We start from the raw sequence: 23815 nt of genomic DNA on the forward strand, positions 1-23815 counted from the left end.
GAGAACGAGAGGGAGAACGAGAGGGAGAACGAGAGGGAGAACGAGAGGGAGAACGAGAGGGAGAACGAGAGGGAGGTGTCAAATTAAATCCTGAGACAATTCCACTCAAAAGTTAATGTACAGGAATTGATCATGTCTAAGACACAGGAATAGAATTTTCAACACTATCTAGCCAATTTCTACTGTCCCATATAGAGCTAGTAAAGGATTTCCTCTGCACAGGAAGAACTTTGCATTGTCATCTTGTGTTAATTGCATTAATTTATGTTAGTAAAGGCATCTTTCACAGTTATCATCCACTGTGCCCCCCCTCCTCAACTCAGAATTTCATACTTAACATCCAGTTTGTGTGAAGAGCAGAGGGTAGTATAATATCCTTCAACACAACCTGCCCAAATTGCCTTCCCCTCAAGCTGGGATATGACCAGAAATTCCTGGTTGCACATTACAGATAGAACCTTACAAACCTCCTTAGAGTTACGTAAGTGAAAATGGTCCCTGGATTCCTGGGCATTTGCAGTTGGCAAATAAAGCAATGTAAACTTTCTTATGATAAACAGAGCTTAGATGTAGAGAAGAACCTTGTGCTCCTATTTCATACCAACAGACAGTATTACAGCATTTGATAAAGTTGTTTACTTGCGAAGGACAATACTGTTTTGAAAACAAGGGTTTTTCATGTTTCACTATCTTTCCAGTTGTATCATCTTCTAAAAAAGCTTCAGAACACAAGCCTAACATGAAACACAGCTCTTCACAAGAAGAGTAGTGCAGGGTGAGGAGAACTATCAAATTTATATTTCTAAGTAACGGATGTTGTGTGTTAAAGCAAAGGGCAATCTCTGCTGTGTTGGTAGCACAAGGATCAGTTGCTTCAATGAATGAGTATCAGTTAAAGTACAGCCTCCTGCAATAACCTGCAAATATAAATGCATACCGTGTAATCTCACTTGCAGATTGTTCTTCTTGTTGAATTTCAGAAGTATCTCCATTATTTAATGACTCATTGAGATTAGCAAGAGATGTTACAACATTTGCTAGTGTTCCTAAAGCACCCTGGCTTGTCTCAGCCTAAAAAGGAAGAACTGGATTAGTGGATCAAAATTATAGGTGAAATACATGTTCCCTGTCATTAATCTTCTTCCCTGATGTAATTTTCCCTTCCTCTTGGGTATCTACAAGACATCAATGGATTACACCTGCCTGAGGATGACTCTAAACTCTACTGAAACCATCAATCCTTGCCTTGATGACATTTTGTGTGGAGAACTAGCTATGGCTAAACCTATGCGTAAACATACATATGAAAATAAATGTCCCTGTTTATCAGATTATTATTGGCATTCCTATAGATCTAGATCTTCAGAATTACCCCAACTGTATCTTCTCAAGATCAAGAATGGCTTTTATCTATGTACATAGCTAAAATAACTTAAAAATAACAACAAAAATTTAAAAAATATGTTTAGAACTAAACTGAAAAAAATACTACCTTGGAGTCAGCAGCTAGAAGGACTGTACCATCATCCCTGATCAAAGGCTGCTGAATATTCACAAGCATTCCTGGATCAAGAAGGCCTGCTGACCTATTCAAAAGAGTAACAGTTAATAATATTTTACAATTACCAAAATCATGTGTAATAACCTATGTCAGAATAAAAGTTATTATCAATTGTTAAGTTTACAATTTAAAGAAGTTCAGAATCTATCCTTCAGGATTTAATCTAAGGTAGTTTCTGAAACAGACAAGAAATTCTGTCATCCAGCATGTCTTCCTTTGCTGCACAAAAGCAGCAACAACTTCCCAAATAGATATCCCTATCATTTATTTTTGACCCTGGTTTCTTCCGTCTCAAAGAAAGTTTTGCATTCTTATGGTCTCATGAGTCACTGTAGAGCTCTAGAATTGTAACATCAGACTTTGGAGGAAGCCATAACTATGTATTCTAAATTAAACATGACAATGCTGAATAAAGTAGTACTATCAGTGAAGTTTTACATTAAAAAAGAGGCATAAGAGCTGTGTAATCGAAGTCTGCTTAAAATCTTCACTCCTTTATGGCTGTCTTTTGAGAGAGTGCGGCACGTCTTTGCAGTTGCTAAATATTATTTGTTACTTTTTTGTAACGTGGTTAGGAAACTTACAGTTTAGGGGACTGACAATGAGATTGTCAGCTACCATAGTCTGCAAATTATCATGCATTATGCAAACTTGAATCCTACATACGTAATGCAGTCATGCTTAATGAATGTCGCATCTTTTAAAGGCCTGCAAGGAAGCTGTACCACAAGTAATTATCAATGAAGCAAGTGCACAGTAGTATTTTTTTAAATAATTTCACTCACAAATGAAACGAGTGAGAACCAATTCTAGAAATCTCCAGCCCAACTTTGAATGCATCACAAGGTAGATCTGTATTTGCCTATCACATATTTGCCATGCCTATGCTTTGACCTGCTGGACATGAATCAGCTCTGAAATGGGAACCACCTAGCTTTAGTCAGACAAAAAATTTTGACAAACAGCAGAACATACTAGGTTGCAAAACAGAAATTTCGCCTTGTCTGGCCAATGTTTTAAAGTACAGAGATAAGGAAAACAGTTGTACCTGCAAATCAATATGCAGAAGTACCCCCGAAAAAGGCTAGTTTTATACTGAGGTACTCACCGTGCCCCATCCTTATCTGCGACAAATGTTGGAGTTGCTATTAGAGGACTCCGCAGGTCTTTTCTGATATAGATTTTTTCAGTGGAAGCTGCACAGTTTGTTGGTTTTTCACGTTGCACATCAAAAGGTTTTCTTTCACTCTGAACCGCTATGTAAGAAGAGAAATATATGGATTTGAAAGGAAACAATATAGCAAAATTAAAAATTCATTAAAAGGGTAAAATTCTCATAGCAGGATTTCATCTTATGCAACAATGGTGATGAGTTAGTTCATTGCAAAAGTGGAAATCATCTCCACTTGAAAACTTGAAGAAAATAAGCTTAGTATTCAAAATGCCAAATAGGTATGGTAAATTTTTAAATAAAAATAGTAAGAAATAGTGTAACTGTAATGTCAAATAGAGTGAAAGGTGTATCTTTCCAATATTAGATTATGATATAATCTGGAATCTAAGCCACTAAACTGCATGGAACTCCTGTGTGTTTTGGCACACTATTTAACTTACTCATTTTTTTCTCCTGAAAATGGGGGTAATAAAAATAAGAGCACGAAACAAGTAGTTTTTTAAGTGTTGTAGAAATATTAATTCCACAATGTTTGCAAATATATGACATTATATAACTGCAGACACTATTACTGTGCTGTTCATTACAGCAGTTAATCATATAGTGGATAGCAGCAGTATGGAGACCTGATCTATTATTATCTAAGAAACAAAAAACAGATCCTACCATACAGGACTCCTGAATTTAATAGTAAGATAAAGGTGTACACGTCTCTATCCTCATAACCAGCAAGGTTTCACTTCTTGTTTTGATTTTGCTAATACTTTCAAATCAAAGCAACAGAACTTAGGGGATCAATAGTAAGGTATAATCATTTTCTTGGCCTGCTGTATACAGAAGTATTAATTAGAAACCTGATCCAATGGCCAGTAAAGTCAGCTAGCATGTATCATACTAATCTTCAACTAAAACTAGCTGAACCTCCAGAAATGGAGCAGTTTCTCCTGCACAAATATCATCCTTTATGCTCAACATAATACGTGGAAGCACAACAATCGTATCACTACAAGTCTGGAGGTTAAAGGGAAAATGTAACAAAAAACTCTACAGTTATAGCTTATATTTCTGCCTCCTTCAGAACAGTGCTATATATCTTCCCTGTATTGGAGCAGAAAAACATTTATTGCTTCATCTTAGATTCACCTTAAATTTATCGTGAAACAACCAGCTAATAGGTTTCATGAGGTCCTGTATTAGAAAAGCAGAGTGCTATAAATCAGAACCAAAATACATTGGAAAATGTGTTTGGATCCTAGCACTGGAACTGTAGGAAGCACTGCATACAAAGATAGAAGTACACTGTTTAACATATAATGGTTTATACAATGCCTCTTATAATAAAACTCTGCTCATAACTAATCAAATTAATATAGAAATTAGAAAAAAAGGAGGTCAAACACTTTCTATCACTACAGAAGAAAAAGGAATGAAAGTCAGAAGGAAAGCAGATTCTAAACACAGAAAACTAAACTCATATTTATGTCCATCTTTGCTAAAATATGTTGTATTGCAAACATATCCTGTATTTGTAACATGTATTTTAAGTAAAGCTCTAACTTAGGCTCCCCAAGTACTCTACTAGACTCTCTGTAGTCTTATACAAAGTTGAAAACAAATCAATACTGCACCTCAGGCATGAAAGGGTGATGAAAGAAAGGTAAGTTAGATTCTGTGGCTACCAAAGTTCTGTTTCTCTTAATCTGCAAGAAACATACGCCAAAATGGAAAGAATCTAAAGGACATTAAAAAGCAGTGATATTTTACATAGTTATTACTTGGTAGACATCGTCTCACATCAGGTATGAACACTCACATTCCATTTTCATGCCCATTTCTAGACATTTCTTAAGCCTACAAAATTGGCAGCGATTCCGATGGTGTTTATTGATGATACAGTCCTGGTTGCTACGACAACTGTAGGTCAAATTCTTCCTTACACTCCTTTTAAAGAAACCTTTGCATCCCTCACAGCTTACAGCACCATAGTGACGACCTATATGGAAACATATATATATTATGTTATCACATAACAAACACATTTTAACATCAAAATASTTATCTTAAGCAAGTAAAACATACGGTTAAAGTCTTCCTCTAAATTTCTTTGGAATTCATTTCATCATTTGGAACAGACTTTCAGTTTTAAAGTCTTACAGGATGTTTCTCGTTTACATGTTGTCAGGGGTTTGGACAGGAGTTGTGAGAGGGGAAGGAAGGTGAAAGAAAAGAGGAGTAAGAATAAGTCTATTTTGCAATCAAGTATCTATAAAGTGGTAGTTCCAATTCTGTCCAAACAAAGATGCAATTCTATCTGCTGTTACAGATCATAGGATATAAACTGTACAATGGTTATACCTGTTACATTCCAAGAGCATAAAGGTTCAGAGTTTAAGTAATTTTTCACTTATACATCACTAACATCCATTAACCTCTTCACTTCATCAATTCAAATTGATATCCACCATTTCAATCAAGTTTCTTGCATTAAGTTCCTTACCTGATGCTTTATCTCCACAGACGACACAATATTCTACTACTTGTGGCCGCTGAACATCAGCTTTTCCCAGCAAACGTTCCACCGAAGCAGTGTCCGTCACTATCTAAAATAAAATTTAAAAACAAAAAGAGAGAATTAGATAATATATTCTGGTGCATATATACATACACACACAAACACTCCTACAGAGCAAGATTGGTTTAACTGGGAAGTGGTTCAATTTGAGGATAAGAACATAAGAAGCGAAAATAAATTCAGTAGTATAAAATGCAAGCTAACGAAAGTGTTTTATTGTTTAGGTTTTTACTGTTCTGTTTTTCACTCTTCACCATTTAGAACCAATAGAGGATGAAGAAATGAACATATTGATAGTAAGCCACTGTTGTTAGGATCCAGGGTAAATGCTTTCTAATGATACATCTGGCAAGTTGTTTCCATCTAAGAGAGAAAAATATTAGTGCCATTAACATAAAGCACTAAGAAGATCATATCTAAAAGAAATATTCTGCAGAATTTTGGCCCACCATGCTTAACAATTCCAAATTCACAAGCTTACAAGAGCAACAGAACAGTACAGAAAATGAAAGCTGAAAAGAGATTGCTATATGTATATATATTTATACATACACACACACACACACACACAAATACATATATGGTTAAAATGCCATGCACATTTTGAAAAATTTTTGCTGGTCATTTCAGTGATATAGTCTTAAAGCAGTCACGGAAAACGAAAATTCCCAACTCCCAACTTTCTTCAGTACAACTAGCTTTCCTTTCTTATGCTGTCATAAATCCTTCCCTTCTTGCAATTACTGTCAAGTAGCTACTGTATTTTGCCACAGAGGATTGTATTTCAGATGCTGTTGCCATCAATACATTGCTAACTGGGGCAGAAGGTTTGGAGACAATTGCCTCAAGCAGAGATCCATTATAGAAGCAGTTCTACTTCTTAAGGTCTTAGATCCCCATGATTTATTTATTTATTTTTCTTTTGAAGTCGTTATCATTCCAAAACATTCAAAAACATTCCACTTGCAGACAAATAAAAATACAAATCAGAAGAGATCTCTTTTAATAATAGTTAGACCACTTAGCACTGAAAAATAAAATATTCAAAATAATTTTTAAAAGGATATCAGTATCATTTTCCAAATATTTCTATAGACACTACACATCTGCCTATAAAACATTCTCCACGATAAGGGTAACAATGGGGGTTAGGCATCTTTTAAAAAAAGATATGAATATTCAGAAGAGATGTCAAATTTCACTAGAGATGAACTACTGTCTTATAAAATTAATTTTACAATGTTCCTATTGTTCTGGATTATGCTCAAGATCCTTAAAGAAATGTAGCTCCTTCTCCAAGAAGCTTCTACAGGCATGTCTCAATATTGTGTTTGAAATATAAGCTTGCCCAACGAGTTTTATCTCCACATATCTGCCAGTCTCTAATGGACCATCTGAAAACCTCACACTTCTCAGAGAAACCAGTATAAGTGTGCATTTATTCCTTTGTACACTTAGGATTTTAATGATAACACATAATAAGAGGTGAATAATGCAAAGAAATGCATGAGGCACAAGAAAGGAGGATTTATGACTGAATTAATGAAGCCTATGATTTGTATGGTTTACATATCTTTCATACATATAGCCTAATCCAAGTCATTAGACTTTTAGCAAACTATTGTAACTTTTAAAGCCTAAAATAATTACATGCTTAAATCATCTAAAAATCAAAAACAGAAAAAATAAATACAGTTTAATCTTAATTGCTACATTTACCTGAATTCTGCCTGGCACAATATTGTCTGTCGTGGTAAAGATAAGCTGCTTCGCATTAGATGTCTCGGGTGCTGCCAGTATCACCTTTCCTGCACCAGTTCCATCTGGACTGGCTAATATAAACTGTTGTTTTGGAGATACAGATGAATCCACTGCTGTCACTATTTGTATTTTTTGCCCTGTTTGCTGATCTGTCACAATCTGTAAAACATATTTAAGATTTTTGTCACAGAAGGTAACTTTATAAAATCTGACTCTTCCTTGGAATCATATGCTACTGTCTGATAATGACTCTTGTTATTTATTATTTTGCTACTTGTACAGTTAGTAGACCTGTGCAAAGTTATTATATGCAAAAGCAATATGCAAAACTACAATCATACTATTTCTACAGTAGCTTCAAGAGGTGCAAGAATTATAGATAAAATGATGTTTGTAGATTACATTAGCTCCTCAAGAAAAAGGAAAAATTCAAGCTGCTGTGATTACAAACTTCCTGAAACTTGTGGAAGTAACTGGTACTCAAAGATGGGGATAAAGCCAGACTTCTTATAAAGATTAATTTCTGCCTACTTCTAGATTTTGGAAAGAACACAGCTTCCAGGCATTCTTCTTAAGTCTTGCATCTGCATAGATGTTTCAGAACCTAAGTGAATGAATGCTAATCCAGTTTGCTTCTACAGTCATGTAACTCCAAAAAAGGTCAAACATTAAAACACAATCTTCCTCTCTTACTTCCATGCAGAGTCGTTAAGCTCCCCAAAGCTTTCCCCAGTGTCTTCCTTGGCCAACATCATGTTTCATATGGAAGATCTTAGCTAATAGGATAATTCCTTGTGAAATCTAATCTTGGATTATGACCGACAGCACTATGATATTGTCTGCATTTGTTTTAAGTAAGTGGAGTATTAATTTCTCATCCTAATATTCTCCTTCAGTGTAGATTGCTGTTTTTTCAAAAACATCCATGATGTAAGGAGGTAGATTATTTTGCACACCTGAGCAAAAGCTACAACAGAAATACCTACCTTATGAATCCCGAAATATTGGGTACGCTTCAGTCACACACTTTGTGCGAATATATACCTTGCCATGAAATAGCAGGTATGTATTGATACAGTTACTCTACTAGGCAAAATAGTAATTATGCTACCAGACAACTGAGACATAAATGAAAGCCCAGACCTTACATTCAACAGAATCTAGAGAATCAGCAAGTGAAATAATGCAGCTGTCAGATTCTACCATTTGTACATAAAATAATTAAATGTTGCTGATACCTAAAGAATATGTGATTGATCCTGTCTATAAAGATTAATCATACAGACTTATTTCAATTGTTTCATATATCAAATGTAGAACATTGGTATCTAGCTTTCTTTTTGTATGAGTAAGGTGATGATGATTAGCCTTGTAAAAAAACCTAATGATGCATGCTGTAATTTGAATCTTTTAAAATAACATTACAGAAAAAAATGTAGCATGATTCCTGTAAGTTTAATGGTAGCATCAAAAATACTGAGAAAGCGTTTCCAGGATTGTTCATGGAGGTAGGGCTCTCTCTCATCTCAATGACACTAGGAAAAATCCAACCTGATCAAGACATATCCCAGGGAGACTTCATCCTGTGGTAGAAACTGCACTGCAAGGATTATTTCAAATACCCTCGAGTACAAGAACTCTAGCATAGTTCCTGGTAGAAGTAGAGCAGACGGTGGAGAACAAGGTCAAGGAGAGCAAAATAGTGGTATGCAGGTTATGTGATACCATGGTAACATTCATTTTTAGAAAATTCTGATATCACTTTGCACTGCAAACATTTACAAAGTCTCATATTTTGGTGGTATCTACATGTTATTTATAAGCAATAATGACCCACTGGGAAGCATTCTCAAAGGCTAATATTAACTTAAGCAGGCTAGTGTCCCACTGGTTCCTCCTAAATATGGAGAGCAATGCCTTTAGAGACCATCCTAGAACTGAGATGGTTGACTGTGTCTCTCCATTTGCTATGGGAGAGCTAGGGCAAGTTTAATTTTGGGAGTGTTTTCCCCAACTCCATAGTCAATGATTGTTCTACTGCCAGAGAGTCATCAGCAAATACTATCGTAGGAAAAAATGGAGTTTTAGTTTACATTAAGAAATGATCTGCTCTCATAAAATTTAAGGAAATATTCCATCAACTTTAGCATGCTTTGTATGTAAGTGAAAAGAAAAGACAGAATAAAGGTGTAATAGTGAATTTTTACCTGAATGCGTTGTGGAGAAGCTACAGAGGAGTCTGTGGAAATAATCTGGATACGCTGGGAAGGGTTGGTCATCACTGGAGATTCGGATAATGAAGTCTGAACAGTCTGCACCTGTAAATAACCCAAATAATTTTGATTTGCTGTCCCAATCTGAGCATACTTTCAAATACATGGAAGCATCAGACAGCCTTATAGAAATTGAAGTTATTGAAAAGATTTCAGTGATTCAAACAACTGGGATGTGCTTTCAATTAATTATCAGAATATTGGCTTTTCAGGAAAAGAACTGATCTGATAGACAAGAACAATGACAACAACAAAAACACGAAAAACCCATCAAATAACTATTACTTGTCCTACTTCACTGAAATGCAAAAATAAACTTTTCAATTTTCGGTTATATGTTCAACATATAACTGAAAACAAGTCTTTCTTGAACAACTTTTCCAATTTCAGATAGAGAAATATAAACTAAATTCGAGCTAAGACCTACATAATGTCCTCAACATCAGAACCACTTACAGGATGAAAGGTATGAAAAATAAAAATACATCTTTTGGACATCTCCATCCACGTTCTTCCTATCTGACCACACTAGCATTCAATTTTTCTATGTAATACCTCATTGATCTATAAGGTCTTCCTGAGGTATGGTGTTTTTACAGCTAACTTGGAAAATGGCAAATTAATTTTCCAATAGTTAAAACAATTCTAAGTAATTTAACTTGGAATTTCCAAGTAAAAGGTGATTGGTAAGATGGCTGGTTATCAGGATATATGTGTTTTAGATAGCAGAATAAAATCAGAATTTCAGTTGTTCAATGTTCCCGCATTCCACATTTAAACAAAAAAAAAGAAAAAAAAAGGTAGCTTGTAGCTTTATTTTTTTACATGGCAGTGCTGTGGATTTTTTATTCTGGAACCTCTACTCCAATAGATCACCAATATATTCAGTAATTCAGTACATACTCATGTGTATGTGTTCAGTCCATTTAATTGCCAGGGAGTATTCCGGTAGTATAACAGAGACTACAATTTGGCACTACAATGGAATATCATTGTTACTTCACTGTTATATCCTATCTTGAGTAGTGTGTTCTAAAATCATACACTGCTTACGTTCATCAATGCTTCTCCTGTCAGAAAACACTATACTCCTTCTTTGACAGATTCTGACAAAGGATAGGTAATACAATTCTAATCAGTAAATATATGTTTATATGTTAGATCACTGCAACTCCATAGACATTACTGTCAACTGCCACCATTGCAACACAGATACATTTTTCAGTCATATTTTTATTATCAATTTTTATATAATAAGATGGAAAAACACAATTTAGAAGACAGGCAAATTTTACATATAATACATATCTGAATAACAAGCAAGGCAAACTCTTAAAATGCTTCAAAAATAAAAAATGCATGCTTTTACAGACACTCCATTGTAATGGTAGTTAGCAGAGGTAAATGATAAATGGTACCATTAAAATGGTAGCAAATACTGTAATAACCCAGTCTATGGAAAGAACGAACAAAAAATGGTACTATTATTTTCTTCTATAGGCAGTTTAAGATATAACCATATACTTAAGAACAGCAAGGCTGTTCATACATCTTGTTTAAATATCTATGTTCATACATAGTCCTGCCCAACATATGAGCTGGACTAGATGACCTCTGAGGTCCCCTCCAACCTTAAGCATTCTAAGGCACTAATAGGCCAGAATTCTGTCCTAAAAAGCTCCAGCCCAGATTCTTATGCAAGTCTGCCTAATACTAATTGAATACTATTTACTTGCTTGTATTGAGTCTACATTTTGATGAGTTCAGAATTGCAAATAATCCATGACACTAGTTAAAATATACAAACTTTGAGTTTTCCTAAACAAGCCCTGAATACACACTTACACCATCCCACACAATATACGGAACTGTACATAGTGCTTGCTTGATTAAAAAAATTGCATTCTACATAAGAATGTATTCCCAGAAATCCTCAAGATAGTGATTCTAAGGGTTTGGAACCTGTCTTTTAACGCCATGTCTTGATTAGCCTCAAGGAAAAAAACCCAAACAATTTATACACTTGAGATCAACAATACAGTTTTTAACAGATGCAGAGATACATGGCCCAAACCATGAATCTTACAGGTTGTTTTTATTAAGAGTTCTTCCTCCGAACAGTCATAGAATGACTAATTTATCAAAACTCGCATAGTTGGAAAACAGGCAAGTGTCAATTTAGTTATTGTTTAAACTTGCACACAACAATCTTTAACATTTTTAGATTTTAAAATTGTTTTTTAAAAAATAACATTTTAAAAATATATTTTAAAAACTGATGTGTCATGCAAAGAAAGGGAAGGCTGCATGAACCCATTTTGACTATTGAAGTAAACAGCAATCTGAGAATATACAACACGGACCAGATTTTTTTAAAGTTCTACCAGAGATTTATCAGTCTGAAATCAATTAAGTTAAATTTATGCTACAGGAAAATATAAGCTATTCATAATCCCGAATATAGTGAATCAAAGTATTCTGAACTCAAATGGTTTGTAAGTACTCAATTGAGGCAATACAACATGGTTTAGCTTTAAACCAAACAAAAAGCTAGACCATGCTTTTTATCTACAGGATTACTCACAACAGTGACTATTCTAATTTGTTGTACAGAAAAAACATCACACCATGAAAACCATATCACATATTTAGAGTGACTATTATGAAAGCTGTACATACTATAGCCAAAAACCTAGTCTTCCAAAGTGAATCATACAATTCTAAAAATTATTAACAAAAAAAAGTCAGATATAGTTTAATTACTCAATTTACTTCTTTCTTACAAAAGTGAAGAGGCTAAAAACAAAACAAAATAGGCTTAAATCGTAGAAAAAAGAGTGCATACTACATTTTACACAGGTTTAATGAACAAGGATTTAAAAGTAACCACTAATACAATGACTTGGAGTTACTCAGAAAATAACAGATGTAATGCAAAAGAAAGCTTCCTCTCTCTCTCCTCCCCTCCAACTTACCTACACAAAACATAGTGAATATTTATATTTTAAGAGAGAGGGGGAAAATAATCTACTTCAACACCCTTCGTGTTGTTTGTTTCCCAGAGCTCTCTAGCTATGCACTGTACGGACTCTAACAGTTAAAATATCAAATCCTTCCTGCAGCCTTATTTACATTTTTCCTTTTTTTGGCCTCGAGGCCAAAACAGTCCGAGAGGAATGTGGGCGTCACTTTCAGTCAGATCACAGATAATTGCAGCCAGCCTCCATTACTGATGATTCCAATCACAGAAAACAGACAGAATTGTTTTAAAATGCCCTCTCTGTGACCCTGCTTCTGTGAAGGTCAAGTGCACTATCATTCCCTGTAACCAAGCAAGCAGAATCCACATATTCCTGCTGTTTTGCCAGTTGCTGAAGGAGTYTGTCTAATAATATGATTCGATCTGAGGAAGAGATATCTATGTTACAAAGCTTGCCCTTTTCCCTGCTCTCCCTCTTTATGTCCTTCAGCCTGCTCTTTCTCTGGGAGCTGTAAAGCAGTAAAATGAAATCTGAGAAAAGAGTTTGCACAGTTCTTGAATCATTTTCCTATCAGTAAAATGGGTGAGAGAAACCATCATGTTCTCTGTGGAACATGCTTGCATGGGCCTCTCTGGTTTCGGTCTATCACATATGAGGTAGTGAGATCAGTCTTACTACATTTAAGAACAAATACATTATGTTCATGATGTATGTGTGATTCCTTAAAATTCCTCCAAAATATGTGGATGAACCTGCTGACAAATGGATGAAATCACATAATTCTTACACAACAGATATTTTGGCATACTTAGAAAAGATGGATTTATTTTGTAATTATGTTATCTTAAGTTGTGGGGAAAATAATCCCTGAAAAGTTTTAAGATAGCGAACTTGAATGCAGTGCATTTCCTCTCCAAAATCTTATGCAACAAATACTTGCAGACTTGCCACCTGTATAGTTCACAATAGCTGTATTGTAAAAATGAAATGCAGCCCTTGAGACTTCAGTAGAAATCACGTAGAAAACTACCTAGCTCCCATAAAAATAACAGACACGAGTGAGAAATGTAAAATATCCCTTTAACTAAGAGAAATGTTATATTTTTTAGGTCTAGATACTCTCTTCATAATGGAACCTTCTCAAACACTACATGCTGCACACTTAGGAAGGCCTTCACTCTTAACTTTATTTAACACCAAATACACTACCATAAAATATATATTTAATGTACCAGAATTAGCATTTTAAAACCTAGAAGTTTCTGATATTCTAATATTAATATTCTCATGGAGCAATGTTTACAAGAGTACATGTTATATTAAATATAACACAGGACTTCTTAATGAGATTTTGAAATTACTGTAACTGTAGTAATTTTCAAAGGTAAACAATACAGAAGCTAGTTCAAATAGATACCATTCTTCTCAAAATGTCCTTTTTTTTGTATGCATTACCTATTGAAAATGTCACTTTAAGAATGATTACAACCTCTCTTACATGTCTTTGCAGAAGACTGTGATTGTATAGTGATTATGGAATTAAATCTGCATCAATTATGGTAATTAAGGGAACATTAACTTTTATTCTGATTAAAAAAAAAAAAGGGCTATCAATATTAAAGAGGAACTTTAAAACAAACCAAAAAAACCCTGACATCTTTCTGCCAGGGTAGTTTTCAGACCCACATAAACAAAAAACCCATTTAGCTTAGATTAAAAGTTGTTTCTGCCTAACTACTGTGATTCTCTGAAAAGTCCACAAGGATACAAGTGTCATTTAGTAACTTTAAGGATTTAATAATTTTAACTTTAATAATTTTAAAACTTTGCAAACTGTAGTTATAAGCATGTATATTAGGAGAACAAGTTCTTCTGGTATCTATTGGACAATAAGAGCTGAAGTTGAAAACAACCGTCGTGCTATGGCATGGAAAATTGCCTGGCTTGAAACAGACAGCAGAGGACATCATTCACCTGAACTCTGAAACCAACAATTATCTGACTGTAATTTTATAGACTCAAGTTACAAAAACATAAGAATAATTAATTCAGTATTATTTGTAGTAAATCTCACAAAAGATTTGCACAAATCTCTGGAATTATACAAATGTAACCCAAACAGTAACCTAAAAACAAGCAGATGSCAATTAAGTGCATTTTTAAGGTCGGTATAATTAAACTTGCCTTCTCTTTCTTTTTTTTTTTTCCCCTTTATCATTATATATATATATTAATTATATGATTGCACCTTTGGTGGATTTTTCTCAGGAAAGGAATTCTGTATTTTAGTCACAATTATATTATTTTCTCATACATATGCTTGTGTATGTGTGCGCGTGTTTGTGTAACATAGGTAGTTTGAAACTAAGTTTCGCTAGACACTTCATGTTTGTTACTTCTTTTAAATACAAGATTTCCTCACAGCTCCACATCCAAAAAACACACTGATTTACTGAAACTAACTTACCCAGAGTGTTTTATTTACCTCATTTAGCCACACATCTATCTGCTTGTAGGTATGTTTGAATAAATGTATTTATTAACCAAAATAAGAAATGTATTTACTAATCAAAGCTTCAATACTTTAGAATCACAGAATCATTAAGATTGGAAGGGACCTCTGGAGATCATCTAGTCCAACTCCCCTGCACACACAGGGTCACATTATTTTATTCCTGGACAATCACATTGATTATGAGAGTGTTCTATGATAAATATATACATTAAAGGAATAAATCAATATGTAATATAACTAGTAATTTTATTTAGAATAAAAACAACCTCAGAAGGCTCACCATCAAAATTCTACCCTGAAATTCAACCAGACATGAAAACATACCACTGTTAGTGATAGTAAAAAGAATATAAACGGCCTTGTTTTCCTCTACCTTTAACTCTTACACACAAATGAAAACTGTTATTCAATCAGAAGGGCAGTGTTTCTATTCCCATCTTTCAGTTTACTATCCTTCATGTGGACTTACACCCAAATTGCTGATCTACTTAAACCAGCCTGCTGAAGATAATGGATGATGTAACATGTCAGCGACATCTAAAGAATCAAGAAAATATTGTATGTGGCAAAGATATCCAATATTTTTTCAGTCTCATGGAAAAGAGACCTTTGGGAAGGCCCAGGGTTTTCATAGGTTCTTCTCAGAACACTGGGGAAACTGAAAGCAACCAATTTTAGGGAGGCAGCTGGCCTCCCTAAAGTGAGATTCTAACAAGCAAACATCTTCTGTGACTCTCTCCCACTAGTTTCTGATAGAGAAAGAGGAGGACTGCACTGGCAATGCTCTGTGGTTGTCATGGAACAGAAAGGAGATAGAAGTAGCAACTGCCAGCAGTTCTTCCTAGTCAGCTAGCATCAGAGCTGATCCATGGAAGAGGCAACATCCTTTTTATTTCCTCATGGTGACAGGTCTACTTGAAAAAAAAATACATATTTTTTTTAATGTAGGGTATAGCATAGGGAATATATCATACCCAAATATATCTTTCTTAAATAATGCAAATTATATCTAAATTGATACAGAAACTGAACCTGAGCAACTGATTAATTGCATATTCACAGTAGAAAAATATTTCTCAGAAATACTTCAGAAAAAATAGCATTAGCATTTTTTCCCCTAAAGACTAAAATTTTATTTGTATTTTCCAAAAGCTACTCTAAGTAAGGAGGAATTGTTAAACTTCTCTCTAAATCCTCTAGCTGCTCTATGTTCTCCRGTGTTGTGAACCATAACTAAAGTCAGCTGCAGACACTAAAAATAGAATTCTTTAATGCAGCCTGCTCAGGAAGATACAGCTGGAGAAACACAACAAAATTTGCTGAAGAGCAAAAGCAGTGAAGCATCTGAAACCACTGGAGGGACAATTTCAAGAAGTCCATTAAAAAAGAATAAGCACAGAAAAAGTAATACGGGACAGTGCTCAGTAACGCTTGTGATACATGCCCAAAAAAATGAACCTGACAAACTATTACTTATGAAAGAAAAATAACATATGGACTACTCACACGACAGTGAGTTGGTGCTTGGCATCAGGATTCTCAATAAACCAGGCATAACATATACGACAATTACTTTGAAAAATCAATGTAGTTATAGCTAAACATATCAAGATTTACATTAAACGACCCTGTCTGCAACTGATGTCTGTCTTAACATTTATAGCCTAAAATTCAGGGTGTGATTAATGACCTCTTCTGTCTTTCTGTTTAGTTTCCCCTGATGAAAAATATTTTGAAAAAAATGTCTCATTTCTAAATCCAATGATACATTTTTATATTTTCTTCAATAAATAGTGAGTATGAATGAAGAATTTTAGTATACTTCAAGAAAATTAGTAATGTATTTAGCTGTATTAAAAATTATATGTGACTGAAGGCACAAAGAGTAGGCACTTAGCCATTCACCAAGAGAATTCAAAGTTTAAAGACAACATTKCCATAACATAAATAAAATCTTAATAAGACAATGCTGCTTTCAACTGTTTTTCCATGAACAAAATTCTCATGGTGTTATGCAGCAGAGAGGCATATAATTTAAGGAGGAGTTTAACACTATAAAGAGATGAAGCCCTCTATTTACCCACCGGACAGGAAGAAATCACAGAGCTTCATACACTCTCGGGATGGAGCGCTCTCTCCAGTGGCAAGACACAACCATCACACTATGTTACCACGGTGCATTTCCTGCACGAGGAATTACAAATGTCACATATTTTATGTGTCTTAAAAGTGATTATAGCACTCAAGTTCTACTAAATAGTATAAAGTCTGCCACTATTTTCACAATAATTTTTTATTTCCAAGTTCTCCTGGAAATTTTTTTTTAAAAGAACGCAGCTTGTCATATTGATACCTTAACTAGCAAATTAGAGTGAAAATCTGCTCGTCAGTTTTCAGAGTGAAATTTTGAAACTACTCTTAGATGTTATTTCCAGCACACACCAGTAGCCTCTTTGTCCAGATTGTTTTTCAATTACTGTAATTGTAAATTTTAAAACAACTAGCACTTTTATTAATAAATTGCAGTAAATATTTTGTAATTCATTTTTGAAAACACAATGGTACAAAGATTTACTTCACTTATACAGCTCTTTCATGAGACCAACAAATATTTCGATTGCAAGGTGTAATCTGAGATAAATAGGCCAAAGATCACAGAAACTGTTGTCTGAATATTGGTGCTACCTTCAGCGATTTCGTAGACAACTTGGCCTTCATTTACAAAATCCTTTAATTGCATGTTGATATGGCAACTCTGAAGAATATTGTCAAATAAAAATTTTAATCAAGCAAATATCCTAACTTTTCTTTTGACTAAAGCTGTCAAACYGAAGATGTGTTACCTACTATAACCAAAATCATCTGCTATTTCAGTGCTGATGAGTCAATTTAGACATTTTAGCCTTGCGCATCCAAGTTTCAGTTAATATACATCAAAGTATCATTTAATATCACTTCAAGTGTTTTGTGATCTGTATCTCATACAAGGCAGAAAATATTAACTTTTATTTAATCGCTCTATTGTAAATCCAGACCAATACTTAACGCTACTGTTTATCAAATATAGTGAATTTATGTGCCAGTTTGGGAGAACAGAAACCCTAGATAACCCAAACGAATGATCCAATGATCAGAAATGTTGTTATATTGCTTTTTTTAGATTATAACAACCTATAACAGAGACAAATTTCCTTTAAGTTCATGGGTGAATTTCCTGCTTTACATCCCCAATATGGAAGCCATCGTAATGAAGTATGGTGAACAAATTATATATCGGTTGGTTTCTTATTTCCCTGAGTGCAAAGGAAACGTTGGTCTATAAGGATTTTCTACTCCATTTATGATTAATTGTAAAGAGCAAGAATGCGACAGCACATTTTTCCTTTCAAAAGCTCCTATGCCAAGTGCTGTGATATCATCTGCCACTCACCTCAGCCACCTGCTGTGTCTCCACTACCTGCTGAGCCAGCACCTCCATATTGGTTGCCATGGTGAAGCAAGATCATTAGAGAATCTGTTTGAAAAGATGCCAGCAACTTCCATCAGGCACAAAAAAAATGTTTTTTTTTTTTCTTATTTATTAATAAAGAAATCTTTGATATGACCTAATGAGAAATTACAATCCTGATTGATTACCTGACAAATAAGAAAAGCGCACACACATAAATATGCATATATCTACACATTTACATGTACCGCACGCATATACAGAAACATGGTTTTCAAAAAGCTGAATTATACTACTACAGACATGTAGTTATTATTTGTAAAGCCTCCCACTTTATCTAAAATTAGCAATAACAGCTGTTAATTTAATTAATTAAAAAGGACTATTTTGAATTTCAGCTACTGATACAGTACAGATGTCAAGGATGTACTGCTCAACATAGGGAAAGAGAAACCTTGCAGATAAACTACTTGTATGTTACGTGCTTGACAAAGAAACAACTACCTGAGATAGGTGTTTGAATTAATTTTTGAGTCATTTTCTCAAATTGCCAAATCATTCATATTCTTGTGTCAATCCTGAATGATAAGTAGACTATCACACTTAAATTGCAATTTCTGTTATCTAAGTTATATTAAACTATAATGTGGTAACACTATTACCACTGTAATGGGAAAATACTGCAGAATTGCTTTTTTTTCTCCCTTCTCTTAGCTTTTTACTCTCTTTAAGGGTGAAAAAAATTGGCATATTTTAACTACAATTTCACATTTGCAGATTCAGCTTTGACCTCTTGTCTTCCTCATTCCCAGATTAAGTGTTCAGATCCTGACTCAGATGCATTGAAAATAAAATTCCTATGTTGGTACACCTAATATTTCATTGAAAATCTGCTGATACACAAAATAAATAAACCTACCAGCATCAGAAAGATACATATGTATCACTAGCACCAAAACTCATCTCCAGACAACTTTTACAAAGCAGACAATGTTGAAAATAAAAAAATTAATTAGGTTAAAAAATTGAAACTGTGTTGTGGTAAATGCAATATGAAAATGTTTTTCACAAGTCAATGGGAGACTGGAAGACTATTTGTACAACATGAAACAAAAGATGAAACACATTGGAAATAATACTTAAACTAGTTTTCCAATAGGTTTTTATTTTGTTTTCTAGACCATTCAACTTGACAAGTTTATGGAACCAGGCTCATTTAATATTGCAGCTTGTGGATAGTTTGTCGGTTGCTCAGTAATTCCTTTTCAGCATCTCATTTTTAAGTTAACAAGTCAGACTACCAAATGCTGATTATATGTTTTTTGCACAGTGCCTATAAGATTTTAAAAAAAGTCTGGTATTTTGCTGCTAACAATGCCTAGATCACTAGGAAAATATTTTCTATATAAAAAATACATTTAAGATTTCAGTAACCATAAAGCTTACTGAACAACTCACAGAGGTATCTTACATAAAGTTTTTACACTGATGAAACCAGACTTACGCATAAAATCATAAAAAAATAAAGTCATGTGCACAGAGAAACTTTACATATGCTGCAAGTTGTATACTCGAGGTCTTGTGGGTTCGATGGCAGATACCAACTCAGCAAACTGTGGATGAACTGCTGTCCAAAAACAATTATACAAATCCATTATTCTCCCCATGAAATCAGTGAAACCTCACAATAGATTCCATTGAGGTACTGAATATATCACCCTAATAAAAGGGTGAGAGGCAGAGGCCAAGCATGCGGGTAGATTGCCGAGGCCGCCCGCCTGACCCTCGACTCTCTGGAGCAGACCAGCGAGATTCTCTTCGCCGTAACCATGGCGAGCGCGGCCTGCGGCGGTTAGGCTGTGCTGGGAGCCTATCCTACAGGGAGCCCGCCGTGGCAGACCGTTAGCGCCACGCCCGCGACAGCACAACACACGGTACGCCCGCGAGCGACACCCAGACCGCTTCCGCCCCGCCCGGCGGCGCCCTCACAGCTGCCTCCTTCCCGCCGCGCGCTCATTGGCTGCCGTGCTCGCGCGCCCCTCCAGAGCAACGGCCCCCACGCGACCCTCTGCCGGAGCGCCCGCGGCAGCCACCACACCCCTCCTTCCCGCCTCCCCCTCCAACCAATGACCTCACCGAAGGCGCAGGACTCCCACGCTCGCCACCGATTGGCCGAGCGGACTGTCACCTCGGGCGGCGGCTCCGCCCCCCGAGCGAGAGGAAAACACCCGAGAGACGCGACTAAGTACAAGATGGCGGCGCTGGCGGACGGCCAAGTCCCAGGCGGGGCTGTAGCCGCCGCCATTAGGCTCCCTCCCCCCGGTGTACGCTTATGCCAGGTTCCGAGAGGTCCAGGCCTGGTAGTGAAGAAACGGTCGGTAAGATGGCGGCGGTCTCAGCCCCGTATGCAAAGTACCCACCGCCCCCTCCCCTCCGCCCTCCCGGTGGCAAAGGTAAAAGGGTCGGGTTCAAGCCGCCGCCTCCGCCCGCTCAGACTCCATCTTCCCTCTGTGCTCATATCCCGCGTTCATCACTGCTGCGACTGGATCCCTCCTCCTCCCGCCGTCCCCGGATGGCAAGCCGTTCTCACCGCGACCGGATCGGTTCCGACCTCAGGCGGCCCAACCCAGTGGCTCCGCATCGGGACTCCTGCGTCGGACCGCTGCAGCTGCTCAGAGCGGCCCGCTCTCCGGGAACGGCAGGCAGCCGCGACTATGGCCGGCTCCCACTTGCCAGCAGCTTACCGGAGCCCTCCCCTCCAGCGGAGCGTTACACCTCCCCTTCACCGCTCGTGGTGCTGTCCCGGACGTGGCCCCGGTGCCCTCTCCTGCTGCCCCCTCCCTCATCCTGGTCCCAACAAGATAATCCCCTTTGGGTTTTTTCAATTTAAAAATTTTTTTTACCTCAGTAGTTGGCGCCAAACGTGCCCTGGCGGTGACCCTGACCCCGGCCCGTCCGGGCCGGCGTTGAGCKGCGGTGCCCGGCGTTGGCCCTCCCTCCCCCCTTGAAGGCGGTGGCGGCGGTGACGGGGTTAACGGGTCCGCGGGGGGAGGGGGGTCGAATCTGTATTACGGGTCGGTGGGGCCTTTTGTTTTGTTTCGTTTTCGCGGTGCCCCCATGAAAGGTCAGAGTTCGTGACCTGCCCGTCGCCGCCGCCCTCAAGTGSTCCCCCGCGTCCTCCTGCTCGCGCCGCGGCGGCCGAGGCCCCTCCATCCCCCTCGCGGGGCGGGGCCGGCGCGGAGCGGGTGGGGCGGGGCTACCTGGGCCGCTCCGAAGGACCGCGCGAGCCGGAGCCTCCCCGGCCGCAGGGGGGCGGCCTGGCGGGGGGAGGCCGGGGCGGGGCGCTGCGGGAGGGGCGATCGCGGTCTGGCAGATGATCATACGCACGCAGGTTCCCTCAGAAACACAGGGGGAGGTTTTGCCCTTCTTTAAAGGATATGCTTTTTATTTTGCATCGTGAGGCATCTTTGCAGACTTTAACTTGAATCCATTGGTTATGAGTGGTTATTATTTTAGGGGGTTGGTGTTAATGTTCTTCATATGTCTTAGTCTGCTAAAATTATGATGAGTCACAGGATGGTTAACTTTGGAAGGGACCTCTAGAGATCATCTAGTCCAACCCCCCGCTCAAGCAGGGACACACAGAGCCTGGAGCTCTGGTGGTCATATCCAGGTGGTTTTGAAGATCTCCAGAGAAGGAGACTCCATAACCTCCCCGGGCAGCCTGTTCCATGGCTCTGTCACTCTCGCAGCAAAGGAGTTCTTCCTCACATGCATATGGACCTTCCTGCATTTCCATTTGTACTCATTACCCTTTATTCTGTTGCTGGCCACCACCAAGAAGAGTTTGGTCTCATCCGCACTACATTCTGCTCTCAGGTATTTGTACATATTGATCGGATCTCCTCTCAGTCTTCTCCAGGCTAAACAGGCCCATCTCAGTCCTCATACAAGAGATGCTCCAGTCCCTTCATCATCTTTGTCACTCTCTGATGGACCCTCTCTAGAAGCTCCAAATCCTCCTTGTCCCAAGGAGCACAGAACTGCACCCAGTGCTCCACGTGCAGCCTCCCTAGAGCTGAGCACAGGGGCAGGATCCCCTCCCTTGACCTGCTGGCAACATCTGACGCAGCCAGAATCCCATTGGCCTTGGCTATTAACTTGTCAACCAGGACTCCCACATCTCTTTCTGTGGAGCTGCTCTTCAGCAGGTCAGCCCCTGATCTGTACTGATGCCTGGTGTTGTTCCTCCCCAGGTGCAGGACCTTGCACTCGTCTTTATTGAACCTCATGAGGTTCCTCTCTGCCCAACTCTCCAACCTGGCTAAGTCCCTCTGAATGGCAGCACGGCCCTTTGGAGTGTCGGCCACTCCACCCAGCTTGGTATCACCCTCAAACTTGCTCAGGGTGCACTCAGTGCCCTCATCCAGCTCTCCGATGAGCAAGTTGAACAGCACTGGGCCCAGTACTGATCCCTGGGGGACACCACTGGCCACAGGTCTCCAACTGGACTTGGCCCCATTTATCACCACTCTCAGCTCTGCCATCCAGCCAGTTCTCAGTCCACCTTGTTGTCCACTCGTATAAATCACGCTTCCTGAGCTTCCTCATGAGGATGTTTTGGGAGATGGTGTTGAAAGCCTTGCTGAAGTCAAGGCAGACCACATCTACTTCAAAGGTATGCTTCTTAAAGTTGATGCTGATTTCACAAAGGCATCCTCCAGACTTCTTTGACCTGTTTCTTTTATAAAGGTGCTCTCATTTGTAAGGGCTCTCCTGGCATTAGGTTAGAATTGCTCTGCCTCTGAAGATTCCTGTCAAAATGATATAATCTGAGTACTTTTAATAAGTTTCCCATAAGTCTTGTTATTTTGACAGAAGCTGGCTTTGAGATGCTTAGGCGAACTCTACAACTGGAAGCCATGAGGTGACAGTAACTCTTGTAAGGAAGTATGTGGAAGCAGCTTATTCTCCAGCTTAAATAGGAGGTGCTGTATTCCAGCAGTTCCCCAACTAGTGCTTTGATATTTTTTATGAGAGGTAGCCATTTTGAGCATGGATATAAGAAATGAAAAACTAAGCCTCTTAATTATACCCGTAATATCTCCGTTAATGTTATTAATTCACGTTTTGTGACAATATAGAAACATGTTTGCAATAGATAAATACAGAAAAAAAAGTTTAAAAATGGCACGGATGTTTATCCACTACTGAAATGTTAAATATTTTACATGAAGAATGTTCAAGTTCTCAGAAAAATGGAAGATATTTTCAGATGATTGGAAACACATGGAAACAAATTACTTGTTTTCTGTTGAAAGCAGACTTGATTTTTTTTTTTTTGTGATAAATGTGTAGTTCCAAAGTGTAGTATTTTCTTTAAAAATTAAAGACCTCTGAAGTCTTTTAATAAACTTACTCAGATGTTATAGGAAGAATGTATTAAGTTGTTATGTTAACGATAATGACAAATGGAATATCATCTATAAGGAGAACTGGTCTCTGTTTTAAAATGAAATTATGGAAAAAT

At 37.6% G+C, this 23815-nt stretch overlaps 1 protein-coding gene across 1 annotated transcript in view; it reads right to left on the minus strand.

Annotated features, from left to right (window-relative positions):
• The window catches only part of NR2C2 (nuclear receptor subfamily 2 group C member 2), a 28138-nt gene extending 7201 nt beyond the window's left edge, over positions 1–20937 (minus strand). The window contains 9 exon segments of the mRNA XM_026052514.1: positions 938–1071; positions 1493–1586; positions 2670–2817; positions 4549–4728; positions 5233–5335; positions 7027–7227; positions 9276–9386; positions 18268–18351; positions 20876–20937. Coding sequence (XP_025908299.1) covers positions 938–1071; positions 1493–1586; positions 2670–2817; positions 4549–4728; positions 5233–5335; positions 7027–7227; positions 9276–9386; positions 18268–18327 — 1031 coding nt within the window. The 5' untranslated portion in view covers positions 18328–18351; positions 20876–20937.
• Positions 20938–23815: the final 2878 nt, after the last annotated feature.

The sequence above is a fragment of the Nothoprocta perdicaria genome, unplaced genomic scaffold, assembly GCF_003342845.1.
Source record: "Nothoprocta perdicaria isolate Ctin4 unplaced genomic scaffold, notPer1 scaffold_9, whole genome shotgun sequence".
Lineage (NCBI taxonomy): Eukaryota > Metazoa > Chordata > Aves > Tinamiformes > Tinamidae > Nothoprocta > Nothoprocta perdicaria.